At 54.9% G+C, this 23,867-nt stretch overlaps 5 protein-coding genes across 5 annotated transcripts; 2 read left to right on the top strand and 3 right to left on the bottom strand.

The window, feature by feature from the left end:
• The first annotated feature begins 13,649 nt into the window (after window positions 1–13,649).
• Window positions 13,650–14,859, top strand: BCV69DRAFT_128983 (hypothetical protein). The gene is made up of 2 exons (XM_025489210.1): window positions 13,650–13,825; window positions 13,949–14,859. The coding sequence occupies exons 1-2, from the start codon at window positions 13,792–13,794 to the stop codon at window positions 14,644–14,646; spliced, it is 732 nt and encodes a 243-aa protein (XP_025344845.1). The 5' UTR covers window positions 13,650–13,791; the 3' UTR covers window positions 14,647–14,859.
• Window positions 14,860–16,398: 1,539 nt separating this feature from the next.
• On the bottom strand, window positions 16,399–17,519 carry BCV69DRAFT_301921 (hypothetical protein; the record flags this gene model as incomplete). Its single annotated transcript, XM_025494620.1, has 3 exons — window positions 16,399–16,635; window positions 16,716–17,158; window positions 17,261–17,519. The coding sequence occupies 3 exons, from the start codon at window positions 17,517–17,519 to the stop codon at window positions 16,399–16,401; spliced, it is 939 nt and encodes a 312-aa protein (XP_025344844.1).
• Window positions 17,520–18,877: 1,358 nt separating this feature from the next.
• Window positions 18,878–20,626, bottom strand: BCV69DRAFT_128760 (hypothetical protein). The gene is made up of 4 exons (XM_025489209.1): window positions 20,296–20,626; window positions 19,833–19,895; window positions 19,304–19,745; window positions 18,878–19,224 (listed from the first exon to the last, which is right to left on the bottom strand). The coding sequence occupies exons 1-3, from the start codon at window positions 20,511–20,513 to the stop codon at window positions 19,370–19,372; spliced, it is 657 nt and encodes a 218-aa protein (XP_025344843.1). The 5' UTR covers window positions 20,514–20,626; the 3' UTR covers window positions 18,878–19,224; window positions 19,304–19,369.
• A 1,250-nt stretch (window positions 20,627–21,876) lies between these two features.
• On the bottom strand, window positions 21,877–22,592 carry BCV69DRAFT_128638 (hypothetical protein). Its single transcript, XM_025489207.1, has one exon. The coding sequence runs from the start codon at window positions 22,409–22,411 to the stop codon at window positions 22,013–22,015; it is 399 nt and encodes a 132-aa protein (XP_025344842.1). The 5' UTR covers window positions 22,412–22,592; the 3' UTR covers window positions 21,877–22,012.
• Window position 22,593: 1 nt separating this feature from the next.
• BCV69DRAFT_128639 (hypothetical protein) lies at window positions 22,594–23,867 on the top strand. Its single transcript, XM_025489208.1, has one exon. It carries the CDS (start codon window positions 22,720–22,722, stop codon window positions 23,821–23,823), a length of 1,104 nt encoding a protein of 367 aa, XP_025344841.1. The 5' UTR covers window positions 22,594–22,719; the 3' UTR covers window positions 23,824–23,867.

Here is a 23,867-nt window from a genome sequence, read left to right as displayed (position 1 = left end):
CAGGGGCGACAAATTGTCAGGGGCCGTAGTCAGGGGCGACAAATTGTCAGGGGCCGTAGTCAGGGGCGACAAATTGTAAGGGAACGTTGAATTGTCACAGGGGCGACAATTTGTCAGGAGCCGTACTCAGGGCCCGCATATCATCACAGGGTTTACAAATTGGCAGCCGCACTTGAGAGCAGCGCAAGGGATAACTCCGAAGACTACCGGACGGTCGTTCGCAATGGTCACACTTCCATAGGGGCAGTCGGAGCCCGACGAACTTTCGCTCATCAAGGAGAAGTAGGCCATCGGTCAAGCTCAGGTCATCGGTCAAGCCCAGGTCATTGAAGAAGCCTGGGTCGTCGACGAAGTCTCAAACATCGACGAAGCCTCAAACATCGACGAAGCCTCAAACATCGACGAAGCCTCAAAAATCGACGAAGCCCGCAAAAGAACTCCACACTGTGTAGCCCCTTGCGGTCATGTCGTGTACAGTAGTTTGAACTTGACTCTTCTTGGGCTTGTCCTCGCCGCCGCTCCTTGGCAGGAATGACGGGTCTTCTCAGGCGTACCTACCACTTATGGCGACGCCCGATGCCCCCTACAATCAGTCATTCGCTGCGCCAGGAGAGCCTGTTGCGGAGACTGAGAATCTCCTTGTCCTGAAACCTGGACGACAGTAGCCCAGTCACGAGTGGGTCAAGCCATGTTGAGGTTGCTTGAGATTAGAGTGGACTGCATTGTTCCACACCGCGCGCGAACCAATCTCTGCCTCGCTCTGTCCTGATCATCCCATGTCAAGTGACTTTGACGCAGAGCGGGAGACGCAAGAAGCACTACAGAGGAACTTTGACCAGTCCCTGCTTTGTGTCGGGAGTCTGCAAGACTAGCTCAGTGATGATACGCAGACCTGAAGACGCTGTCACAGTGCGCCGTGAGCAGCAGTACCATACACTGAATGCTTCCAGAACACTTCTCTTTCCTGCTCAGAGCACTTTGAGTCACAGTAGGAGAGACTGCGCGGAATGTACGACGCCTTGCTCACTCCAGCCGTATCGCCGTACTTTCGTCAATGTAACTTGCCTACTCCTCTCAGCTCTATAGACATCCCAGAAGCGTCGTAAGCTCTTTTGCATGTCTCACGCAAGCGAAAGTACGTTCAATGCAGCTCAGACCAGCGCACCCATATCATTGGTCGACACTTTGATGACAGCCTACCCGCAGCAGCCATTGCGACCCAATTGCCACATCCGAGAGGCACTGTCAGTGCCATCTCGGGACTTTGTAAAAGAGAAGGCGGCACCAGCACCAAGAGAAGGGAGGCAAGGATTGAAAAAAACGCATGTGCAAAGCGAGCATACTGTATCAGATGGCACACGGCCGAATTTGATTGCTTCGCAACTACGACAGATGAAGATTCCGAGAACGAACTGATTGACGAGTATCCGTCATGGCAGACATTTTTGACTGCATCTTAAGTAGGAGAGTGCAACATGGGCTGTCATTATTGTCCCCAAGTTCTATGCTGTCAGGTTGAATCTGCAGCTCGCATTCATCCTACGCGTGTCCGAAAAGCTCAGCAATGATGCTTCCAGCGAGTTGAACACTCGAATGCAAAGAAAACTTGTTTTTCCAAGGAACAATGGGTGGGATCTGCGCACATCTTGCGACTTTGGCGGAGCAAAAATTGAGAATGAGCTGCGCAAGTCAGATTGAGCAATGAAAGGCGCAATACTGTATGACAAGCAGGGTTGCAGTGAGCGTCAAGAAGTGGTCATTGCTTGCAGGGTATCGCTGGACGGCGGAACTGCAGCCAGTTTCACTCTTTTCCTGCCAGACGAGTCATTTCCTGCTTGACAACGCTCGAAAAGCTTATCTTGGACAATGTCAGGCTTCACAATTCACCTCAGGTCATTGATATCGTCCGGAACTTACCCCACATGTTCCCATACTGTATCTTTCAGCATACAAGACTAAGCTCAATCTTGCTAACCAGGTGTTTCAAGCAGTCAAACTTCACATTGGCAAACAACAACATTGCCAAATCAGGCCACAATCAGTGAAAATTCGGACGAAAGGCTTCGGGTCATCTTCAGAAAGCAAAAAGAGTGCTGATTCAAGAGATACTGTACAGCGTCGAGCTGGAGGTGATACTCCCCATATTCTTGCGCATTGACGCATTGTCCATGACAATCTGGTGTGAACTGTCTGATTTGGAGAGCAATTGACTCATGAAAGACTCGGAAATAGCTGCATCTGGTCAAAGCGCTCCTGGGTTGCAATGACCTGCTTCTCAATAGAAACTGCAATGATGAGCGTCAATTCTTGCACACTGACTTGATAATGTTGGCATTGCTTGAGATTCCTCTCGTCACTCAATTCTAGCCGGCTGCAGTTGAGATGGGCAGGCTGGCTTGAGGTCTGGCAGTCTGCCTTGCACTTTGGTAATCAGAGCCTGAAAATAAACCATGCTTTAGCCAGATCCAGACACTAGAACAGTGCCATGCGGCTACTTCTGAAAATGCATGCTGCCAAAGTATCTCTGGCCTGGCTAGAATCTTGGTGCAGCGGCTAATCCGACGCGCATTTGGCTATAATGAGTGATAAAAGGAGTATTTCTGTTCACTCCAGCCGAAAAACAGTACGCAAGGCAGGCCACAAATTGATCTTCCCGCCGCCCTACACACCGTAATTCAACCTCTGCGAGTGGGTTTTTGGCTTGGTGAAAGGACATAGGGCTGCGAAGCGGAGTAGCAATACCAGTTTTGCGACTGCAAGATACAGTATGTCATCTTTGATTTGAACGCTCTTGAAGCGTTGTCCATGACAATTTGATGCGGACTCTCCACTTTGGATAGTAAAGGGTGCACAACCGACTCGAAAACAGCTGCATCTGTTGACTTAAAGCATTCTTGGTGGGCAATCACTTGTTTCCCGGGAGTCACAGCAAGAATGAGCATCAAATTTGCGCCCTGACTCGCTCTGGTGGCAGTCCCTTGATTTCCCTGCTCGCATCAGCCATATTGGCGTGCAGTCGCTAGATTGAAGCCAAATTCATCTCTGTAGACCGCCTTACAGTATCAATTGTCAGAAAAAAGCGCCATTCTGCGTGTCAAGCCTGCCGCTTCTGCTTGGTGGCAGCAAAATGCGTGCTGGTAAGTCGCGATGCACTCGTTTGAGTGTAGGAGGATTTAGATGCTATACTGTAGCGCGACAGAGAGCGTACGGTACCCATATTTGAATGGCGTAAGAAAAGATCATTCTGAGCGTCTTTGAGGGTAGGCAGTCGCCGACGGCGTCAGTACTGCTGGATTATGCAATTGTACTGCCTCATTTTGGCATTGTGACGCAGAGTTCCGCACACAAGCAAAGTTTACGCAATTGTGTGCAAACATTACTCGCGCTGAGTGCAAATTTTCGTACTGTAACTGAGAGCAACGCGGAGTATAGATGGTCTCATCAATGAGTAGTCGAGAAAGCCAATCTGCGCACCACGAATGTCTCCATTGCTTAGTTGTGCGTGAACTGCGGGCAGGAAAATGCCTGTGCAATCGTTCAAGAGTGAGATTGCCTTCGTAAGCTTCTGTTCGCTCTAAAGCTGAGATTTGCAGCGTCCCAGGGTCAGGACAGTGAGAAATGAAGTTCTTTCGAGCATCTTTGAGGTCAGCAAGCGGCCGACGCGTCTACTACTGTAAGAGGAAATCCTCTCAAGGCCGACTTTGAAGGCGACTAGGTCTGATTTAATGATTCCTGGCCGATTTCGTGAGCAATGTGGGGCAGAGGTCTGGTTTGCACAGCAATGGGTGAAATCATTATTCCAATTGCTCGGATTTACGCGGACCCGGAAAATGACAAGGGGCTAATAACAGCCTGGAGACATGGGAACATTCTGGGGATTCGAGATAGCAATGTGCGCGGCTGAGGCAGGAGCAAACAAAATAACGAAAAGCCTTTTTGCACAGAAGTCAATGCCAAAGGGGAGTAGAGCCGGCACAGTACTGTACTGTATCATGTTTACGCAGGGTGCTGCAATTTACATGAGATCTTTGCGGCTACTGTAGCACCGGATGACGAGAAAGTATTACTTTCCGCGAAAGAGCGCAAATATCACTCATCTACTGTACTGCAAAGGTATGCACTACAGTATCGGCAGATTTTATTCCTCCAGCTGCGATTCGGCAAGTTTCATTCCTCCAGCTGCGATGTGGAGTTCAGTTCAGTGCTGTTGGCTTTGTTTGACCGACTGACAATTGCAATGCTGGCCAGCTTTCCTCCCAAGCTGGTGTCAATGCCGCAAGAAGCTCGCTTCAGAAACTGCAGGATTCCTTCAATTCTGTGACAACGTCTGCCGGTGTCCTGACTTCCATGGCATGCTGCGCAGTTGTTTCTGTACTGAACATTACTAATCGGGCCTCAGCTTGGTTTTATTTTCGCGATCGTCAAAGGCCTAAGTGTTTTGGTGCAACAAAGAGCGAAGTGGCAAGCATTCTCGTTCCGCAAATTTGTTTCGCCTGACTGACATTGCGGCAGTCTATCTCTGGGCCATCTGGGTTCTGAGCCACACCGTTTTCTACTCAAGATCAGACACTATTTATCGCAGTCAGATTGCAGCTGGCAGATGGCGCAAAACATCACCGTCTGGCAAGCTTTCAGGCTTGACTGCCAATATGACGTGCATTGGTCGAAAATGTGTTCAAAAGGAGACAAGACTGACAAAGCAAAGAGAAGAAGAGTCGATTCGCTTCAAATATGCGAGGGGCGGCATACTGTACGTCGCGGTTGTCCACTGTACATTGCACGGCAGCGTGTTCTAACTTGCAAAGGCATAGGCACAGATGGGTCAAATGTACATTGACATATTTCAGCATCAGTCGGAGCGAAGGTCAGCTTGTATAGTACAGCGCAGTATCAGTGCCACTGGCAGCGTTGACCTGGAAGCGACACCCGAGATCAGAGGTATTCTGCGGGACCAACGCATTGATGGCAGCGCTGATCAGCTTTCGGCTCAGTGTTTGTACACTCTGTGGATGTGCTGAATACAAAGGTGATACTTCACCCTGTGGGAAGAGCGAGGCAGACGATGACCTGGCTCAAGGAACTCTATAGAGGCACGCTTCCGGGACAGCAGAGCAGCACTGGCAAGGCTGACGATGGTACCATACTGTAGGAGGCTCGGAAGGCAAGATACGGTGGTCTCAGTGGAGTATGCTGCTTTCGATAATGCAGCTCTGCCGCTCAGCGTAGGCCCGCTGGCACTTCCCTTGGCTCACGACCTCCGTCTTCTGACGCGTGAGCAGAGATCGTTGGAGCTCGTCATCTTCTGTGCAGATGCGGGGTCCTTTCCCGAAGACTAGCCCAGCTGGAGTCTTTCCGGAACAACGGAAGGTCGTCCACCGGAAAGCGCCCACTGACAGCTGAGCAGCAAGCCGGATGCAAGGCAGAGTACTGTTTTCTCTTAGCTGAAGCTAGGACTCAGTGCTCAAGAGCTGGGTCTGCGCTGCGTAGGCGACAGAAGTATGAGGTAGCGTGGAGAGTGTCAAGATCCCTGGATCCCTTCGTCAGCTTCAATATAGCCATCACCACGTCTCTCAACTCGGTTCGGGAAGGCGGTAGGGCAGGCCTGAAACTACTCGCGCGAGTCAAAGATGCTCCAGAGCCAAGCACATTCTGTAGTGAGTCGAAGTCTTGCAGGTCTACATCAACGGCGAGTTCGACTTCGTCTCTACGACAGGAGCGTCTGGGTACTGTCAGAGCTTGTCGTCAAGGTCCTGGTCGTAATGGTGCGTCAGGGCTTCCATCTCGGCCATCGCGCCATTGTAGGGTCGGGAAGGAGACGGACGGAAACTGTTGTAGAAGTGAGCCTCCCTCGATCGAGATACAGCTGCCAGGGCCTGTGGTGGTGTAGACAGGCTGGGAGACCATCCACGAAAGAGGGGTGCACTACTTGCAGGACTGGCCGGAGCGGAGCAGTACGTGGGAGGGGCGTCTGTAGGTCTGAGGATCGACGAGACTGGCTCGCGTGTTGAGGCTGAGCTTTGCACTAAGGTGGAGAATGGAGTGTTCTGTCCATCAATGCAGTGGATCAGGGGACACAATAAGCTCGATCTCGGATGCCTGTATGAAGATTTGGCTGTTCGGCGCTTTCACGCTCTCCAAATCTGAGACGAAGAATGGAGAGGTCGTCGCATGGCAGTGGCGGTAACGCTGTTCACGAAGAAGAGAAGGGCGGGGTCGGGAGGCGTACGAGCATTCTTCCTGCGCCGCCTCGAAAGATGCAGCGAGTTTGGTCCCTCGCGCCCATGAGCCCAGAGTAATGCTTCGACCAGGGTCAAAATCTGCAGTGGTCAAAGCATGCGGATGATGTTGAGCGGCTAAGGTTGCGCTCGCCCCATATCGGAGCTTCTCGGCTGGACCCCGCCTGCTGCCTGCACAGGGTGCGGTCTGCTCTTTGATGTGGCGGCTCGCATCCTATGAGCTGTGCTTCATGTCCATGCGATTGCAACGAGCGTGAGCGGTCCAGACTCTGAGGCCACAGACAAAGCACGGCCGAAGGAGCCGCTCTGTCGTAGAGCTTACAGGCAACGTTGCTCGGGTCCAGATTTGACGCTAGCAAGGGCGGACTTGTGCAGCCGAGAGAGATTTCGCTGATCAGAGGGTCATGACCGTTGCAGCGTCATTTGTTGCTCTATCCTCGGAAATGATATTAGCCCTCGGTGAATGGCCAGAAGAGAGCGCACCTTGCCGAAATTTCTCGCTACTTCTGAGCAGTTCAGCGTGCCTGGTGAAGGATAGCAATTGCTCACGACCGCTCTCAACGAGTATTGTCTCTCACCTCGCGCTGTCTCTCACCTCGCGTTGGTCTGCTTGGCTCCGGGATGGGTCATCCCGTTCCTAAGACTCCGATACCGCGCAAGATCCCGCCGGAGGCTCAAGACTGAGCGCTGTAGGTCACGGCTGATGTCAGACAGGTGCTTGATGATGATGACGATGACGATACGACCATCGGAATCACTCTCTCTCACCAGAAGCGTACAGTCACAGCTAGCAGAGGCGAACCGTAGAGGGCATCCGTACGAAGTACAGAGAACCGACAAAGTGTAGCCATCCTCACTGACCATCGTCCGGTCTGGAGCAGCAACTGCTAGCGGTAGTTGATGAGGCAGTCGCCCGGGGGAGGATGTGGCCACCGACCAAGAGCTCTTCCCCCTCCTGCCGCCCGCCGCAAGGGCCGTGAGACCTGAGCAGTCCCACTGACAGCTTGTGTTGGCGTCTTGGTACAGTAGCGTAGGTCCTAGCTTGACGTCCATTCTGCCAGGGTTGCTTCGCGAGTGAAAAGCTCTAAGCAGCAGATGGAGTGCGCTCGGTCTGCAGAAGGTGTGTTCTGAGAGGGTGGAAGAGACCTGGACACAGACCTATACTGAGGAAGCGGAGAGGTAGAGGTCGCCTCACCTGCTCCGATCAAGCCGGCTTGGACGGTGGCAGAGGTGAGGCCGAATGAGGATGCTGTTGCCGCTGGGGTATCAGGGTAGGGTGGGAAATGATGAGTATGGGCGGCTCTCGCAAGAGCATTAGGTCGGCTTCGATGTCTTCAGTGAGTCAGCTCAGGGGCAGAAAGTCGTGAGGCAGAGTCAGGAGGACGGCAGAGGCGCGTAGATGTCCTGCTTGAGGCAAAGACGCTCCGAGAAGACGCCATGCCGCTTGCCTGGCGCCTGCAACTCGCGAGGCATCTGCCTTTGCTCATGGCTCTTTTGCTGTACAGATTGATCACCTCAAGCCGCCATCGAGTTCAGTCTAGGAGAGAGAGGAAACAAGACGACGGTAGGGGTTTGGGGAAAGATTGTTCATTGTTCCGAAGAGGCGTGTGAGCAAGGGTGCGGGGAACCGTACTCAGTCAGCCGAGCGAGGTTGCATTCGAGCCAGAGGAGTCGGAAGCAGAGGGTAGCGTTGGCGAAGGTAGATGACATTGTGGGGCAGACAGTCAGCAAGGAGATCCCCATTCGCATTGCAGGCCACACGAGACCGGGCAAGCAAGAGTGGATCGTGTTGCAAGCTTCCGCTCGCCGCCCCGCCTCGAGTCTGTCTGTCCGATAGACTAGGGGCTTGGTTCTGCTTCCGATCCGGACTCCGCCCACGTGCTCCTCCACCCAGGCGCGACGCGAGCTGCTGCGTGGTAGAATGGAACTTCTTCATCTCTGTGGCTTCTGGATCTGATCCGCCGAGAAGCTGCTGACAAGGTATAGGCGACGCTCTTGAGACTCGGCAGCAGCAAAGGTGGACGAAGCAGTGTGCAGTGAGCTGCAACGGAGACCAGCGACAGGCCAAGTTGCCTCGTCGCGCGCGGCGTGCGTCCACTGACGCGGCCAAGTCCGCTCCCGATGGTCCTCCACTGACACACGAGCAGCCACGCCTCCCTTTGCTGCACCGGTGCTCATGATCGGCATCGTATCCTTGCTTCCCCACCTTTCCCCAGCCGCATCACATCGTCTTGACCAGCAGCCATTGGCCCTGCCGCTGGCACTGAGAATGGATGTTTGCACCTATCAAGACGCCTGACAAGCACGCCTTTGAGCTCATCGACTTACACTGTGATCCTCATCGCTGGTGTGCAGCAACCTCGCTTCCCTTCGAGATGGCTGACGGGTCCACTCGACTATCCTCACCTGCTAGAACAGCGAAGCCTGGGCGTCTCGAATGTCTGTCTTCCTAACGATGCGCCTTGCTCCAGCACTCGCATTCCGGAGCCTTGAGAAGTGATGGCTCGCATCCTGAGCTTCTGCTCTCGCATCTCCCGCACATGCTGCCTTGCCAAGTCCACCACTCAAACGGCCGGCCGTGACATCAAAGTGTCAAGGCGACTCAAGTACCACCAGAAGACTACCACGCCTGGCATGAGGCTTATTGCGGTCGCAGGTCCTATGACGAGTGAGACGTAGACGCAGGCACTAGCCCCGCACTTCTCTTCCAGCCGCTTCGACCTCGTCGACTTCTTTGGGAGCGCTGACAGGCTCGGTAGATTCGTCGAGCCTTACCTGCTCCTGGGCCAAATCTGAGCACTTCCACTTCCACTGCGAAGGAGAAGACTGGCCTTGCCCTCTCCTCCATCGTCTATCTGCAATGGACGGCCTTTCCTCACATGGCAGACGGCCCGTTCTGTCTCTCTGTGTCCCCTTCGCTGGGATATCCCGCTCTTCCAAAGCGCACTCATTCACGCAGGGACACCCGTCACGCTAGCGATATGGATAGCTGACCGCTCTAGGATCTTGTAGGGCTCAACAGCAAGCCGCACCTGTCCAGCAGGACTCATGACTACCTCTTCCATTGCAGTGCACAGATGAGCCTGCTGCTTTGGGTCAGGCTGAAGCTCAAATACGGATAAGGGCTCGCAGAACATCGTCTGCCCAGTCCTGGCTTCCACATTGGCACTGCCGCTGCCACTGGAGAAGACCGGAGCATATCCCCAGAACTCAGTGTTGTTCTTCTACGAGTGCTGGAAATCGCAAGACTACGAGCCACGAGGCACTTACGATACCCTCACCACTTTAGTATCAGCACCGAGACGGCCACAAGCATGAACGTTCGCGCAATTTGGAACAGAGGACCACAGCACCACCTGTCCTCCTCGGTCCGCCACTACCATAATATGCGAGACGTGCGGCACTGGCGAGTAGCAGGTTAGTGTGCCGCATCTCCGCATGCTGACCGCTAGTCCCGCAATACCTTGCAAGGCCAACGAGAACGAAAGGATGCCGTCTCGAGAGATGACTTTACGGTCATACAAGACCGCACATGGACTCAACGAGCCGCAAAGCTCAAGACAAGACAAGAGAGCTCGACCTTGTTGTCCTCTCCTCCTCACAGTCTGCACTCTCAATATTGCTTTGGCCAAGAAGAAGCGATTCCACAAGCGAGAAGGTGGGAAAGGCAGCGAAGGGGAGAGCAAGGACAATGAGGCGTCCACAATGAGGGTGAGATGCAGACACAATGGCGAACACTTGCGCTCTGACCCGGACTCGAGGCTCTGAATCCAGGCCAGGGGCATGAGCATGGATTCGGACGCGGACGCGGACTCGGCCTCGTATCGAGAGCTCATGCCCGTGGCGGATGCATGTATTCGCTGGGCTAAGCGTCCAAGTAGACCGATGAGCTGACACTAGGACTGACTCTCAGCCTCACACTGAATCTACGGCGAAGAGGAAGGGAGATGGGATGGCAACACCATCTCCAGCTCGCCCACGAGGAAGGTTCAGACGCGACACTCACGCACCCGACAACGCAGCGTCCGGATCCTCTTTCACACAGACCTACGTTGGCACTGGTCGTTGCTACACCAACGAACCCAGTGACAAAGAAGCGCTAGCAAGGAAGCAAGGGCAGAGCTCCTCGTCCGTCTCACTGCCGCTGCTGTCATCCTCCAACCTGGACCTTTCAGTTCGACTTCGATGTCTGTACATTGCTAAGGTCAGCTGAGCCGAACCTCAAGCAGCAGGTGCCCTGCAGGCCTCAACAGACAAAGCCCAGCGAGGCTGGAGTAGACACAGCCGCACGTCGCGTCACGTCACATTTGGGGCTCGGATGCCGGAGGTGCAAGACGACAGGATGAGCTGTGAGCGACTCAGAACGGAAGAGAGGGGTGGCGATGAGGCTGAGATTCAAGGTCAATGGAGGTCGCGTGGTAGCCTCCTGTCCTGCCACATCGTTTCATTCCAGATCAAGTCATGTGAAGTCGCATGTATTGTGCTCTAGTACACTGAGCGAGACGCACGTCGAGCTCGAGACAGAGCCGGGCCTCTTCATGGCTGAACGGAACAAAGTGAAGGCAGGCCTGTTGATAATCTGCTTGTGAGAATGTGCGTGTGAACGAGTACTTGAAGCAGACAAGCACGAAAGGGCCGGATCGTAGCCCGCTCACGTCATCGCTAGACTCCATTCCGGCCTCATATAAGCAGCTCATCGAGCATACACGCACACCAATCGATACGGAATCAGCGCCGCTTTCCGGATGGCGGCTCATTCTTGCTCCTGCTCGTGTGCTTCTCCTAGATCCAAATCCCAATTCGTCTTGTGCATGTGCGAGTCAGGGCACGAGTGCAAATGCTGTTGTTTGATTGCGCCTTTCTCACCCTTGACTTGGTAGACGTGAGGTCAAAGACGAGGAGGTACGACCGCCTGGTGCCCGCAAAATCGACCCCGAGTCCAGCCACACCTGGCTTGGGAGAGAAGGCTGTCTGCGCATGAAGCTGGTGTCTTGCTTGCCACTGGTTTCTGCGTTGCGAAGCAAAGGGCCGCCGTACGTCCAGGCGTATTCTTGCAGAAGCGCCAGCATCGCCTTGCATGCGCAGCGCAGTCTTCCGGAAACTGAGCATTGAGCTGCTGGGCCTTGAGTGGTATCGAGCTTCAGATCGAGGCACAATGCGCTACCCTTGCCTGTTCTGAAACAGACTGAGGCTGGACCTCGACTGGTGTCCGCTGGCTGCTGATGCAGTAGGCACCGAGCGTGCGCTCATGGCTTTGCTCACTTGGTGCCACATCTCTCAGTGTCTACGCACAGCGTGAGTCAGCGTCAGCACGTAAGAGCGAGGCAGGAAGCTTGCAGTCGATATCGCCCCATGCTGCAGCAGATGACTCTGTCAGATGAGCCAGAAGTGACTGTTAGACCAGCCAGAGGCCAATCGCCTGCGCTACCGAGCGACCACCAGATTATTGGCTCGCCGTCGGCTTTTCCAGAATATGGAGCAAATGGAGCCTGGCGTGGCACCAAGCCTTTCCAAATCGTTGTAGGATGCCATGCAACGTGCTGCAGAGCGTTGAACAGACTTGAACTCTCTCGGCACTCTGCCGTATTCCTGATGCACTTCTGCTCAATGCAACCGTGCTATTCAGCCCTGTGCTCTACATGCGGGACCCGGCGTCTCTTTGCATGGCGAGCGTCATCGGCTCGACAAGAGGGCTTGCTAATTGTGCACGCTCTTCTTCCTTCTCGCCAGAGCCAAAGCTACTTGTTCGACCTGATGAATAGCCGGCAACACTGCAGTGGCTCTCTGCTGACCTACATTGCTTAAGACCTTCGTGGTCTGGGCCAGGGCCGCTGAAGCCGTGGCGGCTGATGTTGCACTTGACGACATTGGCGTCGATGACTGTGCAGTCCCAGCAGGACACGCAGCTAGTCTTGTTGCAGTGGCAGCAGGGTTCGTAGCCACGAGTTCCGCTGCTGGTCGCGGAGAGGGGGACAGAGAGACACTTGGCGAAGTGAGTGGTGCTGATGGGTGCGTAGAGCTGACGCTTGTAGCAGGAGACCTCAGTGATGCCTCAACTTCAGAGCAGCGCGAGGATGAGCTCGAGGCGAGAGACGCCTGAGGATCTGCTTTTTCGAGATGCAAGATCTTTGTGCCGGAGACGTCCGCGTGGTGCCGAGCAGATGAGAGGCTCTTCGGACAAGGAGATTGTAGACGAGGTGTGACTCTCAGGCTCAGCGGGTGCCTCATCATCATCGGTCATCTCGGATGGCTCCTCCGTCTGGTCTGCCAGGCGGGACAGCCTCGAAGCTGCTGCAGGAGACTGCCTGTCAAATTCCATACCTGAAGACGCCTGGCCTTCGATACATCTTCTCCGCAAACGACGCAGGCACTTGGTCCCAATGTTCGAACGTGTGTCTGTACCATGTTTTCCTGCATGTACGCACTCTGTTTTCGGCTGACGATGGGAGCGACATCTTCAGCATAGGCGTGTACAGGATTGAGGTTCTGCAGGCGTGGTGATAGCTTGTAGAAGATACACTTGCTTGTGGCTCTGGCGGCAGCGAAGCCGTTGTGGAGAAACCAGGGACAGCTGGGGCCATCCTATATGGCTGTGTAGCCGACAACGGGATGGCAGTAGCTGGGTCCCTGCCTTTCACTAACCATCTATTGCGGATGCTTTCGATGAACCGAAGCTGGCGGACGAGCGAAGCGGCCGCGGCAGGCAAGAGAGGGTGTAGTTGGTTCTGGGGGTGAAAGGGCTTGATTGGTGTTGCGAGGTTAGGGTCAGAGTTGCAAGAACTGAGTGAGTGCTACGCTAAATCCACTGCCCTTACGTGGAGAGCACCGCGCACACCATGATCCCGGCGGAGCATACGAAAGGCATACGATAGATACCCGCCTTCATTCGAAGGAATCACGGCGCGCCCGAAAGTCGCTTGGCGGGGCTGCGTGCCATGGGCACAGGTGCGCCTGCTGACTCGCCGAGCTCAATGGCACGCACCTATCTCGTCACGTGCCACAGAGGCGTGGCCTACGCTCCAGCACTCTGTACAGGATATCGACTGTACCTCGGCGCCTGCTACAGTATGGAGTGGAAGAGATGCTTCATCAGAAGCCCACGTCTATGCGCAGAACACATCGTCGGCTGCTTCGGGCTGGGCGCAGCGATGCACGTGTGCGCTTCGCCCACTCCCGCCATCAAATCATATCCAGCCGTAATCAGCGCCGGAATCGACGCGGAGAGATTTTTTGCACTTGCTGTCTACCTCTTCTGTCCATGGATACCATGATTCTTCTCTCGTATTAGGCTCAACAAGCTACGCACTCCCATCCACTGACCAAGTCATGGTGATTCACCCGGCCCTGGCCGCACACGCCTCCGGTTGCACCCCCATACCCTTCCGGCGTGGTCGAGACGCTGCCCTGAACGCGACGTAGAAGCATCTACGAGCGTTCACCATCTCATCCTGGAGATCCACGGACCACCACTCCCATCAAGACCAGGTCTCATATTGACTACATTCGTACTCCTGTCATCAATCACCTCAGCTCATGACGAGCTTCTCACCCGTCCATGATGGCGTCATCATCATTCCCTGAGCCCAGAGGTGAGTCGTAAGGCAATCGCGGCAGCGACCAATTAGCCATGTACTGACCCTCACACGTGTTCCTTCTTTGACCCCTCCTCCCTTCGCTCCCCGCTCGCCTGAAACCTCCTCACCGACTCCGAGAGCGCTCAGCCTCAGCCTCGAAGCCTATCAGCCTCTTCAAAGAAGTCATCACCAGCAACTGGCTCAAACGAGGACGCGCTCTCACCTCTCCTCCAGCGGCTCCTGCTCACTTTCAGTCTGAGACTGGAAGTTCCATTCGCCCTCTCGCGACTCTCACAGATGGACAGAGACAGGACGATAGGAGCAGCGCAGTTGCAGCTCCGAAGCGAAGACATCCCTGGGCTAATGAAGAACCGGGTCTACTCGCTCCCACAGAGGACACGGAGACGATCCACCCTTACGTCTCTCTGACGTACTTCTCCCAATGCGTCGAATCCGAGGACCTGCTAGCTCAAGATCAAGAAGAGGCCAACGAACAACTGCAGAGCTTACATTGTCGTCTAGGCGCAGCTTTTGCCGCCTTGACATCAACAAACTCCTCTCCAACGATGTTCCACAGGGGCTGCTGCCGTAGGGAGTACCCTTCTGCTCACTGGCTGGATGAGGACTCGTCCCTCGATAAGCACCTGGACGATCTCATCACTCTCAAAAGCTCCACCTACCCACCTAGCGAGCTCCCATGCTTGAAGATACCCTCTCCCATCTGGCAATCCTCCATCGCCACACCAACCCACGCTCAGGCTCACGCTCAACCTCAGAGCAAGACGAGCTGCACGCTATGCCACTGCCAATGCATCGCCTGCGACTGGGAAGAGTAAGACCACTGTCCCTTTTTGCGCGGCGACGCCCAAGAATGTCCTCCACTGCAACAAAAGGAACAGCAGCAGCTTGGAGTACCACTGGGGATTCAGGAAGAAGAAGACGAAGAAGAAGAGGAGGAAAAGGAAGAGAGAGAGGAAGAGGGAGAAAGGGTCGAGTATGTTTATACTGAAGGGAGAGCCTTCTGAGAGAAAGGGAAGCTGCTTCGGAGTGGGAGACAGGAGGTCCCAGTGCTCGATTTGAAATATTGATGAGTATGATGTGCTATGCTTCGAGCACGTCTTAGGGTGATGGCTGACAACGGAGACTCCTCGGCCGCAGCGATTCACTGAGAAAGAATTGACCCGCACTGTACCCTGTCTCAGCTTGACCGCCGAGGCAGAGTCTGGCCCTCAACTCGTTTCGTCAAGACGAGGAAGATCAAAATGCAGTACCGATCGACCCTCTCCACAAGGACCACCCCAGATATAGTCTGCCTCCCTCCCTTAGTTACTCGGTCTCTCTTTCTGGCGACCACCCGGTCCACTCTCGCCCTTCCTACCGACCGACCGACGGACAAGTCTCCGTATCCCACTTTCGCTGACCACTGTACAGTGCAGTGCTGGCCTTTCTCGCACAACCAACCCCCATCATCAGGCCGCGCTCATGCTCACGCTCCCGCTCACACTGAGCTTCATGCACACGCTGCGCTGCAGACATGAGACATGACATACAAGACAAGACGAGCGAGGAGCGGGGAAAGGACCGAGAAGGATGGGTCTCATTGCTGACTTGGTCTGCTGTTTGTACGGGACAGTACGATGCAAGAGAGGAGCAAGGAGTAGCAGTGCGGATGGGGTCGGAGAGAGGAGGGAGGGGGGAGATACCGTACGGTAGGGTAGGGCTGCGCTGTCTTGCGGGCCAGCGAGGAGGTGTGGAGGTCAACTGAGGAGGAACACTGCTGCGTCCGATCTTGTCTCACGGTATGTAAGCGATGGCGATGGCGATGATATTATCAGAACGGTACGTACAGTGACATGTGAACTTGTAAGGTGCGAGGCGTGCTGAGCAACAGATCATACAGTACAGTACAGCATAGGCTGGCGGGTTTGAGGCAAGAACGCATTGCATTGCAATCCAACTAGCAGTACCACACGTGTCCTGCGTCTTGCGTCTTGCGTCTTATGCCATGTGATCTAATATGAAGCGGCGTGTTCAGATAGACGGGCGAAGCTGACCGCGAAGTGCTAAGCTACTGTACTTTGCTGTCGCAAGATGGGAAAGGGACAGGCAAATAGACAGGCCAGCCAAACAGCCGTGGTCCGAGATGAGGTCGTCGGCGACGATGAGCTAGCTGCTGCGGAGGTGCTCTTTGGCTGAGCGCCGGCGAGGTACAGTGCATCCTGTCAGTGTCGTAAGAGTAGCTCTGCGTACGACGCTCTTGCCGCCTTGCACTGCAGTGCAATAGCGCGATGCAACAGTTGCTCGCATCGGTCTGTCGGCCAGTACTGCAGTATCGTTCATCCTCTCCGTGGCACGAGGTTCAGTGCCTTGGAGCGGTGAGGAGCCTTTGTTGCGGCCGCTTGAATGGCAGCTCCGCTCACCCCTTGAGGTCGCAGCTGCGCCGACTCCGCTCCTGCCCTATGGCATCAGGGGGCTAAAGACCCACATTGTTGACGTCGAGCCTTATTTCCTTTGTGCGCTCAGCTGCAGGTGTTGCCTGGTCCGCTGGAGTGTAGTCTGCAGGGAGCCAGTGGTGGCTACTGGCCTGTTCAGTACTTGCTTTGCAGTTCAACCTGCTGTACATGAAGCTCATGTCGAGCCCGTCTCATGTCATTCTTCTCTTGCTGTCTCTGACGAGCAGAAGCCTCGAAAGAGTCATACTGGCCTGATCTTCGTTCAAAGGCCGGGCTTCTTCGCTGCTCTTGTCTGTCTCTGTCTTGCTGGGAGCTGGTTTCATCGGAATTGTCGTCCTCGTTCTGGTTGACGGGTGCTTGTTGCTGTTGACGCTGCGGCGTAGTGGCTTAATTTTGGGCTGACACCCTCCTCCTGGGCGTCGTGAAAGGAGTTTTGTAGGCATTGGGCCAACGATTCGATCCAGGAGCTCCGTGTCGATCTCCTGCAGGACTGATGGTCCTGCAGGGGTGGTGGTGGTGGTGGCGGGGGTCTGCCTCTTGCGTTTGGTCGGGGTAGGCTGGCCTTGGGAATCTGTACGCTGGAGAGTGACCAGCAGCTCTCCTTGAGGCCCAATCCGATAAGAGTCCGGCAGCTCCAAGTTGTACTTTGCGAAGAATGCTCTCCAGCCTTCCTTCAAAGTGGCCTTACACCACTTGCAATGATCGGTCTGGATTGCAATCCACTGGCCACCGTTGTTATCTTTCGCCTCTTGCTCTAGGGCCTTGTAGAGCTCTTGCATGACATGGTCGGTGTAGCCTGGCACTGTATGGAGAGCGTGAGTGAGTGAGTGGTGGCCAATCTGCCGTTCTTGGACTCCGACGTGCTTCAGTGACCAGACAGCTGTGCCGAGTGTTCCTGGAAAGACCAGAAGCATGATACTTTGATGATCTCAGCTTGATCGGCGGTGTTGCGAGTATCGTATGCTTGGGAGCAGCCGTGACTGGCTGGATGACGTACCAGAGCCGTATCTGGTGCTGGTGAGCGCCGCACGTCTGGCAGCTTCGACATTGCTGCCATTGCTTGAACTTATGGACGTCCTTGAGATGGGGAAGGTGGCGTCCATGGATCTTCGATGCGATCGCTTGAGAGCACGGTCTCTAGGGTCACTAGCACTGCTCGATCCTGGGCCGGCACAGTGTGATAGATAGAGAGTGATTGCGGTTCGGTGCATGGCAAAGGACGTCGGGTCAGTCAAGATGCACCTGGCAGTTGACATGACAGTGAGCTTTTTTTATCCACTTACCCTGTCGATTGACATTGCATCGTGCACTACGTGTGAAGCAGGCAGCACAAGCATGATCATGCGGGGACAGAGCGTGGCGAGATGTATGCGACGTTGACAGCGTGGCCAAGATAGCACTGCGTCAGTTCGAAGGGGCCAAGCATTCCTGACAATAGAGCCCAGCGATCGGGCAATCCGGGTCCTCTCAAAGGCCTTAATGACGGCAGAGAGTTTGAGCCTGGTCGGATGTGCCACAAGCTCCTGTGAGATAGATTCAGGGTGTGGAATCGGTGTTTCCCTCGAAACCGGGAATATCATCGTACTTATGCCGTGCTGTAGCCTACGCCCCCTTGTTAGAGCTTACTGTTTTTGTGCCTCTTCGTGGGTGGAGCGTCAGCGGCGTGACGACTGGGAGTCTTCTGCTCCTGGAGTGATACGGTCACTCGTCCAGGATGTGCTGGTGTTGAGGCTCCTCAAGCATGGGGATAGGATTGACACGGATCCCATGCGAGGTAGAACTGACGTGGACGTGGGTATGAGATGACAGCCAAGAGCTTGGTGGTGATCTCCCGGGCAGCGCGATCCTGTCCTGATCGGCAGAAGTGCTAGCCTCGAAATGGTACCGTACGCGTTCATATCTGTCCATCAGGTCGACGAAGGAGTCCTCTGGGAGCGTTGCTGCTGCGATCTTGAGAGGCGCCGGTATCTTTGGTGTGGAATCGCGATTGATTGGACTGCGCAAGGTCCTGCCTGCACTGGTGCTAGAGGCAGCGGTTGTTGGGTAGTTGGTAGAGTACCCGATTCACTAGTCCTTCGGATTGTACGTGGGAGGCCTGCCGGTCGTGAGCAGCCATTCTCGGCGTGAGGTACAATGTGGACCCGCTCAGCATGCGGCACAATGTGGACTCGGTCAGCCTGTGTCGTCTCCGTGACCCAGAGACGACCCTTCCACGTCGTTGATTGCTACCAAACGTCTTGAAGTCGCTCGCTCCGTCTGTCGCAGATTAACGAGGTCTCTTTGCGCTGCTTTTGCAGATTGCCGAGAAGTGACCTGTACACCAAGCTGCTAATCCTCAGCACTAGTCGCCTTCGAAGCAGAGGTAAGCCTTTGATCAATTGAGCATCGATTCTTTACTGTAGCTTTCTGAGCAGGGGCAAGAGCTGTCAACGACTCGTCAGAGGCAGACGGCATAGATGTGACGGTCTCAAAATACTCACTGCTTCGCAAGACTCTGACACCATCTGTCGTCTGCTCATTGTGTCTCCATGCATCTTCGCCGCCTTTGTTGTTCCTGATGAGTGGATGCGAGCAGAGAAGAAGCAAGCCCGGTGTTGCTGCTCTCTTTGACGGCACTGGCAGGTCTGTGTGAGCCCAGAATGTATGCCAGAAGGCGAAAGGGAGCAAGAGGTGCGGGAGATTGGACGACGGAGTAGGTGTATGTTCGCGAGCCTGAGTTCAGTCGACGTCGCCGCTGTTGGTGTTCTCAGCAGCTCTGCCCTTCTTCTTGCCAAGGATGGGTCCTTTCTCCAAAGATGTCAGGGAACTTCCTAGCCTTTTACAGAATGCCTTCCAGTCGCTCATCTTGTGGCATGGCATTCAGGACCAATAGTCGGTCGGTACGGGCAGCCAGGTATCCGTTGTGCTGCTTCGCCATGGCTGCCTAGACAGCTTTGAAGATGTCATGCCCGTAATTCGGCCCTGCGAGGGAGAACATCAGTGATGGGTCAGTGTCGCCGTCGCAGCGCGCATCAGTACCTTACCCTTGCTGAGCACTCACTTTGATCATTTGCGTTGCACTTGGTCAACGGAGTATTGAACGCAGCGCAGCTCTTGGCACGTCCAGTCATCTACACCCAGCCTCGTACCCAAGCAATGAGCGAGAGTCAGACAGCTGGACAATCGTCTGCGAGCTGTATAACATCATATGCTCACGTCCGGCATAGAGAGGATCGGACGATGCTTGATCCATCTCAAGATCGAGTGTCGTAGGAGGTTTGATCGCCGCAAGGCATCCGCTCAATGTCTCCCGCGAGCGGTGTGACGCACACGCCTTGACAAAGCTCGAGCAGCTCGATCGCGTTCGGCCATGTCGGTGTACTGTATGCTTCGAGGGGCGAAGCGCTCCCTCCGCGCCCATCTGCACTCTCAGAGCTGAGGCCGATGCCCACTGTTTGTGATACTGTGATGCCCAGGCCAATAGAGTAGGAGCATTATGTTGACTGGCAGGAGGCAGGAGGGATATCAAGCTTGTCGATGACTGAGCTCCCACTTTGGATGTGGTCATGTTGAAGCGGACTCTGACTTACTGATACGGTATGTGAAGCGATTGTTGAGTTTGGGTGAAGTGGAGGGGAGATGAGTGATTGAGGCTGAGCAGAGTGATGGGTGAGGAGCGACGGTGGGAAAAGCCTTGCTTGTTAGCTCGCTTTTATAGGCAGAAGAGGGGAGGAGTACGCCGCTGCGCATAGCACCTCAGCAGGTTACTTTCGTCACATTCCCATCGGACTGAAGGCGATTCAGGTACCAGGTACCAAGTCGCACGACCCTTGAGGTCATGGGAATGTGCTCGCGAGAGCAAATATGACTCGGATGAACGGATGGCCATGCCTCTCCGGAGCGCTCAGCAAGTCGTCCGTCCATTGATCACCGAGGATCGCAGTGCATGCCGACCGTCACAGCAAATGGAGTTGTGCTGAGCGCTCGGCTCCGAGCGCTCATCTCTTCACCTCATCTCCTCCCGTCGCCTGTACCTTTGCTCTCGCTCCTTACCAATTCATACGACTACATTCAGCACAGGAGTGTGGCCGCAAGCTGTGATGCGGGCCGAGGACTCTGCGGCTTCCTCGATCAGCCAATGAGTGCTTCGCCAGGATCCGGTAACGATCGAATTCTCGACCCTTGTCACTGTGCCCGAGCACGACGTCATGAGCGGCCTCGCCGCTGAAAAGCGTGCGAGGTTTGCTGCAGCCTAGGGAGGAATGCAACATCACAGGCCGCTTGGGTGTGATGACTTAGGCGTTTGCGAGGCACCAGAAGTGGCAACATCACTCCTCCACTATAGACTCGAAGGTATCTGTTTGCTCAAGATAAAGTGCACCAGCTGGGCAATCAGGGGCTCGGTAAGGATAGGCATGGCGAGGATGACAAGCGAGCGTATTGTGGAGAGGGGCTTGGTCCCTGTGCGTCGGTCTCGGAAGCGAGGCTGCGAGATGCATGCGAGCGGAGCTCGGATCGGAACGGGGCTCTCAATCGGAAAAGACGCCGAAGCGCTGCGTCAAAGGGCCGGGCCTGTCAGTGGTTCCACCGTGGCGCCAGGCGCGCATGCGCCTGGTGGAAGTTTCTAGTTCCTCTGCTCCTGTGCCTGATTCCTACATATGATCCTTAAAGGAGTGGCCTAGCCTCCTCCTCTCTTACACACTCAATATCAGTCTTCACACCGAGATCTTTACACTGTCTGAAAGGTCTGCTTTGGGGCTTTCCAGTACTACCCTCAGATACGGCACAGAGCCGTTATCCATAGAGTTATAACAGATCCAAAAGGGTGACTTGGAGGGTCCCTAAGTGAGACCTCAGGCGCGCACGCACAGGCGCCACCAACAGGGCCGCCTTGATCTTTCTGGACCCCACACTGGTCCTCGATAGTGCAAGGTTGTGACAGGTAATGGGTGGTTCATATATGAGGAGCCATTGTTCAGTCTAGGGCGTGAATTTTTGAACAGCTTCATCCACACTTGGCCACGGGCAGCTTGAGGGTGAGCTCGCCTGATCGGTGAGGCTGACTACTGAACCCCCATTTTTTTCCCCTCCTGACGCTGCGTGACCATAGCCGGTCGGCCGACTTCATCTGACATCGTCTGAGTGCACCAGTTTTCTGGCTCTGCAAGCGACGTTGCTGCTTCCGAGCGAGACAAGGTGAATTTGAGAGCTTCCCGTGCGAGGGGCGGTGGGCGAGGGGCGGAAATCCGTTATTGGGCGAAGAAAAGGGGCTGACCCGCATATAGTCTCCTCGATTCTTGAGAATTTGCCCCCTCTTCGAGATTGCACAGGAAGTTCCGAGCTCGAAACTTCTTCTCTTTTGGCCATTGAGTCGTCGATCTCCAAAGTTCAACACGTATTTCGCTGTCTCAGCATCATCAGCACCCTCGCCAAGCCACTCCCCAACCGGCTGATGTCACATGAGGCCCGAAGTGTCCTGCGTGACGCCCCGAATTAGCGTCGCACTTATATCAAAGCATGTACAGCTGCGCGGCGCGCCCGCGTGAGCATCAGTGCCCAAGCTTGTGTCATGTGACGCTCAATCTCTAGCGTCAGCCTAGGGGGGTGTCAGGCTAGACCTCCTCGGACCTTCCTGCCCGTACACTTGACAAGAAGAATGCAACGCGTAGCCCGCAAAGTCAGTCGCAAGCCTCTCTCAGTCTTCCTTCGACTTGTTCAGGCAGTGCTCCTTTCGCAGCTGTAGCTGCTGCCTTCGCCGAGGCCAAGATCACTACTGTACGTCAGATCTAGCCAAGCCTCTACAATCTCCACAGGACTGAATGCCAAGGTCAAAGAGGCAGAGGACCGGGAGAAACTTCTGTATGCCAGCATAGCAGAGCTTGTACGCCCTATCAGACAGGGGACCATATCCGTCTGGACGGAGTCCTAGCTGAAATCGCTCATCGGTCCCTCTCCTTGGTCGACAGCACTGCAGGACAAGGGCAGTGGGTCCGCAACACGAGCATACGCAACTAAGGAACTCAAGTTCGCCGACGCTAGGATTCACCCGCAAGCTGCACGTTGTCCAGAGAGAATCCCAGACACTGCTGGGCGCAAGGCGCCGCCGACGAAGCTGGAGCGTTGCAACTCTTATGGGCTGTCGCTGAGGAAGATGCCTGGCCCTGACCATAGAACAAGAAGGTCATCGATCTTCCTCCGAATGGGCTCGCATCATCAAACTTCACAAATTGTCTGCACACGCGAAGGGTCCCCTTAGGAGAGCCCCCTTCCATGGCCAGAGGATAGGCAAGCAAGCACACTGTACCTAGCGAGAATTGCTTTGCACATTGATCAACGAGCGATCGAGCTCTCCAAGGGCAATGAGCAGATAGTGCGCAATGGCTTCCGCATAGCAGAAGCAAGAAAGCTCGATCGCATCGTTGAAGCGCAAGGGAGAAAACCCGCCTGATCCACTCCGCGGCGCTCGTCGCCTCAGCTATGGCTCAATACGAACATCTCCTGCTGGCATCCTGCCATGCTTCACTCCAACTGCTGTCCTCTGATCCATCGACGATTGCAACGTCTCAAGCCCGCTGCAAATCAATCTGGATGCAAGACGCGTTCGCTTCCTCTACGCCAGTCGAAATGCTCGCAGAAAAGGTTTGCGTGAGAGCAAAGCGAAGTCAACCTTCAGTCCGGTCACGAAGTTCGCGAGCATGGGCCTATTGCTCCGGAGCGTACCTGAGATCGCGCGGGGAAGGCATAGGCAGGAGAGGTCCTCTCGTATCTTCTGTATCTCATTTCGCCCCCCACATCACCTCACATCAGATCCTCGGCACCATGCACTCCCCTCCTCCACCCCGTCGACAAGACACCACGGTATCATGTCCAACCTACAAATTCACGCCCGCTCCGGAAGTCGAAGTAGGCGAGCCACTCTATCCGCCTCTGCCCACGCAAGACCAACCACTCTATCCACCTCTTCCCACGCCAGACCAGCCACTCTATCCGTCTCTTCCCACGCAAGACCAGCCGTGCTCAACCGTACACCCCAATCTTCGTCTCAATATGGATCTCTCTCGACGAAAGCCTGTCCCGCCGGTGTACAGCCGACCTGACACGACTGTCACCTCTCGCTATGAACGCATCACACCCGAGTCTATGACCCCTCCTCCATGGATGGTCTTCGAGACTTACTCTGACGCTATCGAGCCAGAGCACCATGTCGCGATCGAGGGAAGCTCCCCACTCGAGCGCTTTCCGTCGGTTGTTTACTACCCTTTTCAAGCTCGAGGACTGCCCATTCCAGCTTCAATGGCCGACATCGAAGCCCATACTCGAGACCACGATCATATTCACGACGAATATCAGGATGAAGATAGTATCTCGGCCGATGACGGTATCGATCTCGGCTTGAAATTCGACTCCAAGCTCTTCGACTCTCTTCAGGACACACTCCGTTTGCCCCTCTCGAGTGCTCGCGCTAGCAGCGCTAGTCCCCCTCCGCGACCCATCATCCTGCTCAACAAGAGTGTGGAAGCCGAGCTCAAGAATGCTGTCAGGGCTATTCTAGCTCCTGAGAAGCGAGAAGAGCAGCGCTAGCAGGCGGTAGCACCAGCGACTGCACCCCACCATTTGACAGAGGT

This window comes from Pseudomicrostroma glucosiphilum (genome assembly GCF_003144135.1).
Source record: "Pseudomicrostroma glucosiphilum strain MCA 4718 unplaced genomic scaffold BCV69scaffold_22, whole genome shotgun sequence".
NCBI classification, from domain to species: domain Eukaryota; kingdom Fungi; phylum Basidiomycota; class Exobasidiomycetes; order Microstromatales; family Microstromataceae; genus Microstroma; species Microstroma glucosiphilum.
This window is presented reverse-complemented; position numbering and strand designations above follow the sequence as displayed.

What these genes read in the sequence shown, in the direction of transcription:
- BCV69DRAFT_128639 (XM_025489208.1), top strand. Translation starts at nt 22,720, where the DNA reads ATGGCTCAATACGAACATCTCCTGCTGGCATCCTGCCATGCTTCACTC.
- BCV69DRAFT_128983 (XM_025489210.1), top strand. Translation starts at nt 13,792, where the DNA reads ATGATGGCGTCATCATCATTCCCTGAGCCCAGAG. An exon ending in ATCATTCCCTGAGCCCAGAG is followed by an intron (nt 13,826 to 13,948) that starts GTGAGTCGTAAG and finishes ACCGACTCCGAG; the next exon opens with AGCGCTCAGCCTCAGCCTCG.
- BCV69DRAFT_128638 (XM_025489207.1), bottom strand. Translation starts at nt 22,411, where the DNA reads ATGGTCAGGGCCAGGCATCTTCCTCAGCGACAGCCCATAAGAGTTGCA.
- BCV69DRAFT_128760 (XM_025489209.1), bottom strand. Translation starts at nt 20,513, where the DNA reads ATGTTGCATTCCTCCCTAGGCTGCAGCAAACCTCGCACGCTTTTCAGC. An exon ending in GAATGTAGTCGTATGAATTG is followed by an intron (nt 19,896 to 20,295) that starts GTAAGGAGCGAG and finishes CACTCTGCTCAG; the next exon opens with CCTCAATCACTCATCTCCCC. An exon ending in TCGCTTCACATACCGTATCA is followed by an intron (nt 19,746 to 19,832) that starts GTAAGTCAGAGT and finishes GCCTCCTGCCAG; the next exon opens with TCAACATAATGCTCCTACTC.